This window comes from Dama dama, chromosome X, assembly GCF_033118175.1.
Source record: "Dama dama isolate Ldn47 chromosome X, ASM3311817v1, whole genome shotgun sequence".
Lineage (NCBI taxonomy): Eukaryota > Metazoa > Chordata > Mammalia > Artiodactyla > Cervidae > Dama > Dama dama.
In genome coordinates this window covers 136,807,147-136,816,326 of record NC_083714.1, presented here as the reverse complement: position 1 = coordinate 136,816,326, position 9,180 = coordinate 136,807,147, and the positions used below count along the sequence as shown (strand labels likewise).

The 9,180-nt window shown below is 45.8% G+C and overlaps 1 protein-coding gene across 2 annotated transcripts in view; it reads left to right on the top strand.

Annotated features, from left to right (window-relative positions):
• Positions 1 to 8,296: 8,296 nt before the first annotated feature.
• The window catches only part of REPS2 (RALBP1 associated Eps domain containing 2), a 256,926-nt gene continuing 256,042 nt past the window's right edge, over positions 8,297 to 9,180 (top strand). For both annotated transcript variants that reach the window (XM_061136570.1, XM_061136569.1), the window contains exon 1: positions 8,297 to 8,625. In XM_061136570.1, the coding sequence (XP_060992553.1) occupies positions 8,392 to 8,625 (234 nt within the window). In that variant the 5' untranslated portion in view covers positions 8,297 to 8,391. The remainder of the gene's footprint in view (positions 8,626 to 9,180) is intronic.

Below are 9,180 nucleotides of genomic sequence, written 5' to 3'. Positions count from 1 at the left end.
GTTCTCTCTCTTGCTCCAGCTCTGCTGAGCCCCTCTTCTCTTTATTTTTATTTCTGCCAGATGCAGAGCATCTAGTGACCGACTTTGAGGTCCCAGGGGATGGAGGAGTTACTGATAGTGTCCCTGATGAACGTGAAGAGAATCATCTCGCCTTCACTGACTCTTGTTGGACTGTGACATGAGCAAGAAACAAAACATGATTATGTTAACCCACTGAGATTTTCCAGGTTGTTTCAGTAGTTAGCCTACCCTGACTCATTTAGCGAACCCTCCATTTTTAAGAAACACAAATAGCTTCTCAAAATTTGATTTCCAGAATTCTATTAAATTATTATCAATAATAACCCTTGCTCAAATCTGTGATGACTAAACTGCTGAATAACTAAGTAAGATTTTTTTCTCTTATTCCTTTAAACATAGAAAAAAGCTACAACAGTCTATTTGTGTATTATGGGTGATTTTAGAAAGCACCATGGAAATATATGGCTAGGATAATTATCCAAAATCCAGTTCAGGGAAACAAAGCAGGAAGCTGCTTTCCCAAGGTTAGACAGCTTGCTATTGTTAATGTGGAGTGCTAACTGTTGAGTCCAGTTTGTGTGACAAAGCTGTTGGACTTTACCAGTGCACAGTTTTTTGTTTTTTGTTTTTTTAGCATTTCTGCTCAGCTACTCGGCCATTCCCAGGGCTCCCAAAAGCTTCATCCATCGAGAGAGGTGAACTGATACCTTACATGAGAGGCTAGCATGGCTGCTGAGAACAATCTGTTGGTTGCTTGAGAACAGCCACCTTCTCTATGTGTCAAGTTTCTCTTTCACAGGATGGAGTAGATATAGGAAGAAAGAGGGCACAGTACTCATACACACACACATGTACACACACACACACACACAAACGAGTGCATACAGGATATTTCACCAATATTCAAAACTGGTTTTATGGGATATAGTAACTTGTAAGATTCCATCATCATTAGTGCTTTGTAGGGCATATAGGGGTCCAAGTACTCCAACCCTGTCTTTCTCTGGGACTGTAGAAAGAATTAGGTGAGGTCCACATGGCCCACATCAGCTTCATTGTTGCTGGAGTTGGATTGGAGATTCAGATTGTGTTTGTGGCCACAATCAGGCTTCTTCTTACTGTCCCTACCTACTTCCTTCTCTACCTCAGAGTGTCTATAAAACAGACCCTCACCTGGCAAGCTGCAAGGAAATTGCTATCTTTTCCCATCAAGTCTTTCTTTCTTCTTTAAACAGAAGTATAGTTGACTTACAATGTTGTGTTAATTTCTGTTGTACAGCAAACTGACTCAGTTACACATATTTATACACATTATTTTTCATATTCTTTTCCATTATGGTTTATCATGGGATATTGAATATAGTTTGCTGTGCTGTACAGTGGGACCTAGTTGTTTATCTCCCATCAAATCTTTCAAGTGAGAACAGCAGGTGGCTCGAAACTAGGTGTACTTGCCATGTGGAATCAGGGTGGAGTGTCATCTGCTCTGAGGGCAGCACTATTAAGAGGTGGTGGTGGTGGAGCGAGGTTGAGAGAGCCAGAGTGAGAGTAGTAGCAAAAAAGAGAGAGAGAGATACACATGGATAGAGACAGAAAAAGACAGAAATGGGGACACTGTTGGGACTGGGAGTGATCCATTTCCTCTCCCTTCTATCACTTCTTCCTTGGTAAAAGTAAATGAGAGGAGGTGGAAGAAACACCAATGTTACTTCATCAATATTCCTTCCTGGGGAGTAAGCAGAGAGGAAATTTTCTCATGATAAAATGTGGCCAGGGGAATAGGATTCTCTCTCACACTATTAAAGATATACCTTTCTTTACTTCTAGAAAAAAAAAAGAAGTTAAACAAATCAGCCAAACAAGTGATTACTTAGTGTTTACATTGGTCAATCCCTCAATAAGTATTTTTTAAAGTTCATCCATCTTTGAGATATAATCTAAAGTATCTCAATATAACTCAAGAAAATTCTGAAGCTCAGAGAAGCCAAATAGAATATTCCCTACCACCTCTTCCCAGGTGACCCGTAAATTGGCTGTGCTTGTGTGCTAAGTCACTTCAGTCATGTCCGACTCTTTGCAACCCCACGGACTGTAGCCTACCAGGCTCCTCTGTCCATGGGATTCTCCAGACAAGAATACCCTCCTCCAGGGGATCTTCCCAACCGAGGGACTGAACCGACGTCTCTTATGTCTCCTGCTTTGGCAGGCTGATTCTTTACCATTCGCGCCACCTGTGAAAGTGAAAGTCACTCAGTTGTGTCCGACTCTTTGCGACCCCATGGTCTATACACTTCATGGAATTCTCCAGGCCAGAATACTGGAGTGGGTAGGCTTCCCTTCTCCAGGGGATCTTCCCAACCCAGGGATTGAACCTAGGTCTCCCACATTGCAGGCAGATTCTTTAACAGCTGAGCCACAAGGGAAGTGCGCCACCTGTAGGTATAAATAAATATTGGGGTTCCATCGTGGCTCAGCGGTACAGAATCTGTCTTCAATGCAGGAGATGCAGGTTCGATATCTGGGTGGAGAAGATCTGAAGAAGGAAATGGCAACCCACTCCAGTATTCTTGCCTGGGAAATCTCATGGACAGAGGACCTGGTGGGCTACAGTCCATGTGGTCGAAGAGTCGGACACGACTGAGCAACTACAGCAACAACAGGGACTAAAAAACAACAATAAGTAAATATTAGGTCTTCATAGACTTAACAGGAGTCAGCAAATATTTTTCTGTAAAGGGCCAGAGAGTAAATATGTTAGGTGACATCACAACTCTGCCATTGTAGTGCAAAAACAATCATAAACACATAAATGAATGGGCATGGCTGTGTTCCAATCAAACTTTCCTTACAGACACTAAAATGTGAATTTCATATAATTTTCATGTCCTGAAATGTTAGTCAATGCCCAGAAAGCACTGATTTTTTTCAAGCATCAAAACAAAAGTAAAATCCATTTTTAGCTTATGAGCCATACCAAACGAGGTAACTACCTTTCCGACCCCTGCTTTAGAAAACCCTCCCTTAGAAAACCCTTTCCCTTGTAGCTCAGCTGGGAAAGAATTCACCTGCAATGCAGAAGACCTGGGTTCAATCTCTGGGTTGGGAAGATCCCCTAGAGAAGGGAAAGGCTCCCCACTCCAGTATTCTGGCCTAGAGAATTTGGGGTCGCAAAGAGGACACGACTGAGTAACTTTAGCTTTTCACACTTTCCCTGTAGGTAACCAGAGCCTTGTTCTGAGTTTAAGCTGTCATCTTCATGCAAGGCACTGATGCTGGATTGAAAGGAAAAGAAAAAACATAACATAACTTAAAGACTATCTCTTGGCTATTCCTGAATAGATTATCATTCTGACTTTTCTGGCCATTGATGGAGCCAAAACCAGTGTGTAAGTTTAGAATTGCAAAAAGGATAAAGAAATTCTCTTCTAAAATATTCTTGCTTACCATCAGCCTTAAAGGGATACGAGTGTTTCTAGTTTCTATCTGTGTTCATTTGAAGTTTGCTAACTATTTCTTCTATTCAAAAAACTGTTGTAGAAATAAAGAACAGTACTTGGCATTCCTTAGATATTAAAACATTTTTAAAATGCCATTTTTTTCTTCCTTTGTGCTGGGTTAAAATGTTGCTGCTGTTAGGTCACTTCTGGCTGTGCCTCTCATCCTTCATGGAGTCTGGTCACAGTGCATCAGAGGCTGCCCATCCCTCCTGCCCCAGCCTGTGTCCCTCACTCCTCACTTCCTTGGCACCAGTCGCTAGGGCTCCTCCCTCTCCTGTGATCCTCCCTCCCAGTCCTGACCTTTCACCTACCCAGCCCCACCCATTAATCAACAAACATCTCAAGCCCCCTTCTCAAGACTTCCTGGCTGAGCTCTGGCTCATAGATGTTTCTCTCTTCTCTAAACTCCCACAGCACTTAGGACAGGGGTACACAGTTTAGCAAAAGATATTAAGAAGAGGTGGCAAGAATACACAGAAGAACTATACAAAAAAGATCTTCATGACCCAGATAATCACGATGGTGTGATCACTCACCTAGAGCCAGACATCATGGATTGCGAAGTCAAGTGGGCCTTAGGAAGCATTATTACGAACAAAGCTAGTGGAGGTGATGGAATTCCAGTTGAGCGATTTCAAATCCTAAAAGATGATGCTGTGAAAGTGCTGCACTCAATATGCCAGCAAATTTGGAGAACTCAGCAGTGGTCACAGGACTGGAAAAGGTCAGTTTTCATTCTAATCCCTAAGAAAGGCAAAGCCAAAGAATGCTCAAACTACCGCACAATTGCACTCATCTCACATGCTAGCAAAGTAATGTTCAAAATTCTCCAAGCCAGGCTTCAACAGTATGTGAACCATGAACTTTCAGAGGTTCAAGTTGGATTCAGAAAAGGCAGAGGAACCAGAGATCACATTGCCAATATCTGCTGGATCATCAAAAAAGCAAGAGAGTTCCCGAAAAACATCTACTTCTGCTTTATTGACTATGCCAAAGCCTTTGACTCTGTGTATCACAACAAACTGTGGAAAATTCTGAAAGGCATGGGAATACCAGACCACCTGACCTGCCTCCTGAGAAATCTGTATGCAGGTCAAGAAGCAACAGTTAGAACTGGACATGGAACAACAGACTGGTTCCAGATTGTTAAAGGAGTATATCAAGGCTGTATATTATCACCCTGCTTATTTAATGTATATGCACAGTACATCATGGGAAATGCTAGTCTGGATGAAGCACAAGCAGGAATCAAGATTTCCAGGAGAAATATCAATAACCTCAGATATGCAGATGACACCACTCTTATGGCAGAAAGCAAAGAAAGCAAAGAACTAAAGAGCTTCTCGATGAAAGTGAAAGAGGAGAGTGAAAAAGTTGGCTGAAAACTCAACATTCAGAAAACTAAGATCATGGCATCCAGTCCCATCACTTCATGGCAAATAGATGCAGAAACAATGGAAACAGTGACAGACTTTATTTTTCTTGGCTCCAAAATCACTATAGATGATGAGTGCACCCATGAAATGAAAAGACACTTGCTCCATGGAAGAAAAGTTATGACCAACCTAGACAGCATATTAAAAAGCAGAGACATTACTTTGCCAACAAAGGTCCGTTTAGTCAAGGCTATGGTTTTTCCAGTAGTCATGTATGGATGTGAGAGTTGGACTCTAAAGAAAGCTGAGCACTGAAGAATTGATGCTTTTGAACTGTGGGGTTGGAGAAGACTCTTGAGAGTCCCTGGGACAGCAAGGAGATCCAACCAGTCCATCCTAAAGGAAATCAGTCTTGAATATTCATTGGAAGGACTGATGCTGAAGCTGAAACTCCAATACTTTGGCCAGCTGATGTGAAGACTGACTCACTGGAAAAAGCCCTGATGCTGGGAAAGATTGGAGGCTGGAGGAGAAGGGGACGACATGGAGTTGATGATGGACAGGCAAGCCTGGCGTGCTGCAGTCCATGGGGTCGCAGAGTTGGACACAACTGAGCAACTGAACTGAAATGAACAGAGTTTAGAACTTAATTATATATTGTCTTTTATTATTTGTTTTTATTTGTTGTGTTAGTTTTATCTTTTTCAGTGTGGCGGCAGACTCCTTGAAAGCAACAGGTCTTGTATATCTTTTTTAAATCTCTCAAAGTATTCCAGTAGGAACACAGTCAATACTTCTTATTCTACCCATAAGTGTTGATTGATAGATAGGCACAGATATGAGATCTCCTCCCCATCTCTGCAGTGCTTAGTAGTTAGTCAGTTCAATCACTCAGTGGTGTCCAACTCTTTGTGACCCTATGGACTGCAGCCCGCCAGGCTCCCCTGTCTGTCACCATCTCCCGGAGCTTGCTCACACTCATGTCCATTGAGTCGGTGATGCCATCCAACCATCTCATCCTCTGGTGTCCCCTTCTCCTCCTGCCTTCAAATCTTTCCCAGCATCAGGGTCTTTTCCAGTGAGTCAGTTTTTTGCATCAGGTGGCCACAGTTTTGGAGTTTCAGCTTCAGCATCGAGCCTTCCAATGAATATTCAGAACTGATTTCCTTTAGGATTTACTGGTTTGATCTCCTTGCAGCCCAAAGGACTCTCAAGAGTCTTCTCCAACACCACAATTCAAAAGCATTAACTCTTCCACGCTAAACTTTCTTAACGGTCCAAATCTCACATCCATACATGACTACTGGAAAAACCATAGCAGTGCTTAATAAATATCTGTCAAATTTATTAAACTGAGTTGAGTAACAAAGATCAGCTGGGAATCTAGTATTCAGTTGGGCAAATCATGCCACCTCTGCATCCATTTTCTCATCTGCAAAATGGGGATAAAAATGGGAAAGCAGTCTACCTCAGAGAGGTACTTTCAGGCTTAAATAGATAATATAGCTTGAAGTATATTAATGTTAGGGATTATTATATCTCACATTTCTTTTTGCAGGAGTCACAGGAAAAAGTGGCGTTTGATGTTTATCATGGAGAATACGTCCCTTTCTCACCTTTGTTAGAATGGTAGGCCATTCTCAGGGAAGCCTGTCCATAAAGGGAAAAATGGGAAAAGAATAAACATGATCTCTTGGCTTCCAGTTTTCTTGAGAAGGTTTTACAGTTGTGGAAAATACAATGGTGGTGAGATTTTTGAAGTGGAAATTCCCGAAGTCAGTCAGTCTTTGTTGCTCCTAACTTACCTATCCTTTTGGTACTCTTTTTTTCCAAACTTACCTCTGTCTTAACTCACTCCTGGCAAGTCTGAAGCAAAAGATGGTATAAGGTAATCTGAGTAGTTTTGGGGATCCTCATATTCTATTTCATTTTTTCAGATTCCAAAAAGGAAATGTTACTCTGGGCACCGTTTATGAATTAACATAATTTTTTTTCTTCTTATGGTTCTCTTTTCATCTTTCCCCTTTCCCCTGACTTCATGTTTTTTCTTTTCTTCTCTTCCTGTGCTTGGTCTTTATTTTAGTTGAACAAAATACCAAAGTATATTTGTTATCATTAGTGCTATTGCCTGAGTTTTTTTTTGGCTATGCTGGGTCTTAGTTGTGGCATGTAAGATCCAGTTTCCAGACCAGGGATGGAACCCAGGCCTTTCACCCACTGCATTGGGAGCTTGGAATCTTAACCATTGGACCACCAGGGAAGTCCCCGTTTTGTTTCTAATTTTTTTTTTTTTTTTAAAGCACTGTTTGGGGTGGAAGGTGTATCTGTAAACCATGGACTGATTTTTTACCCTTGGGTTAGTGTTTCCAGGCCAGGCTTAATGCATGCTAAGTCGCTTCAGTCGTGTCTGACTCTGTGTGACCCCACAGATGGCAGCCCACCAGGCTTCGCTGTCCCTGGGATTTTCCAGGCAAGAATACTGGAGTGGGTTGCCATTTCCTTCTCCAATGCATGAAAATGAAAAGTGAAAGTGAAGTCGCCAAGTCTTGTCCAACTCTTCGCGACGCTATGGTCTGCAGCCTACCAGGCTCCTCCGTCCATGGGATTTTCCAGGCAAGAATACTGGAGTGGGTTGCCATTGCCTTCTCCAGGCTTAATGCATATACATGTGCAGATTCTTCCCAGGGCCTTTTCCACTCCTATTACTCTAGCATTTAACACTAACCGATTTTATTCCTTTTTAAGGCTCAACTCCAGGTTTGAGCCTTGCCTGGGAAAGTGGCTTAACCCCGTCGCCACCTTGAACAACAACACCTTGAACATTACAGGAATCACTGGGACCCTGTTCCTATGGAGATCTCTGCCCTCCAGCTTTTCAGGACTGTCATGGAACAAGCGAAGCCTAATTACCCATGTCTCGTCCATATCCCGTGCCTAGTCCATTTCTGGGAAGGGCACAGCGTGACGTGGGCAGTACACTTGCTCCAGCGTCCTAGGGAGAAATCACCACAGCCTTTCCCACCCCCTGAAAAGCGCCATTCTCCATGTGGGTCTAGATGTTTCCCTTCCTAGGTAGGGAGAAGAACCAAAGATGCCTCTCTCGCGCGGAGTGGACGCGGAGTGACTGTGGCTCTGGCCCTTTGGATTCTGCAGCGCGGGCGGAGCAGGTGACCGTTCGCCGAGCAGGCTGCGCGCCGAGTTTAGTTACCTGGCCCAGCGCGGTGGGGCGGGGCGGGGCGGGGCGGGGCCATGGTGCGATCCTAGGCTGCGATTGGTTCGTGCCGCGCCTGTCTCCATGTGCCGTGCGGCGGAGGCACAACATTCAAGTCCGGGGGCGGGGCTGGCGCGCGCCGGGAGGAAGCGGTCGCGCGGCAGCTGCGGGGCGTGGGGGCGGTGGCAGCGGCGGCCAAGGCCGAGGCCGGAGCGGCGGAGGCTGTGGTGAAGGCGGCGGCGCCTTAGCCGGGGACGGTGCTCCGCCTGGCCCCCTTTCAGGCTCCATGGAGGCGGCGGCGGGCGGGCTCTGCGGCTCTGGACCGCCGCTGCTGCTGAGCGAGAGCGAGCAGCAGTACTACTCTGAGCTCTTCGCGCGCTGCGCCGCCGCCTCAGGCGGGGGCCCCGGTCCCGGGCCCCCTGAGGCCGCCAGGGCTGCCCCCGGCGCAGCCACCGCAGCCGCTGGCCCGGTCGCCGACCTGTTCCGGGCGTCGCAGCTGCCCGCCGAGACGCTGCACCAGGTAGGTCCCCGCACCCCTGCCCTTGTGAGTCTTTGGGGACCATTTCTGCAGGGACAAGGGGGCGGGGTGGGGCGACAGGGCCGCCGACAGGCACCCGGAGGCCTCGGCCAGGTCTCGGAGAGTGGCTTCGCAGCCTAGAATGGCGGCGACGCCCTTGTTCCCCAGGGGACACCAGCCTCCTCCACAGCTCAGCGGTGCTGGGTGCGCCCCCATCTTCCTCCGCTGAGACAGACGGACACTCCCTCCTCTCCCCGGCCGTTTCTGGGGTCTCTGCAGCCTCCCAGATCCAAAGTTTGCCTTGTTCGGTAACTAGTGTTTGTTCTGGCTGGTGTCTGGAGTAACCTCTGCTTGCCGCTCCTGCCCTTCCCTCTCCTGGGTGAGTGGGCGCTTGGGTGCCTTGCAGGATTTGAACTTGAAGGGTGTGTGTGTGTGGCCGGCGGCCCGCGACTGAATGTTGTCCGCTTTGTATACTACTTGTAATATACACGAATTTACTGTACATTCGCGTACTAACGTATTTCTGCATATTAGCGTTAAACCGAATGGCTTAATGAC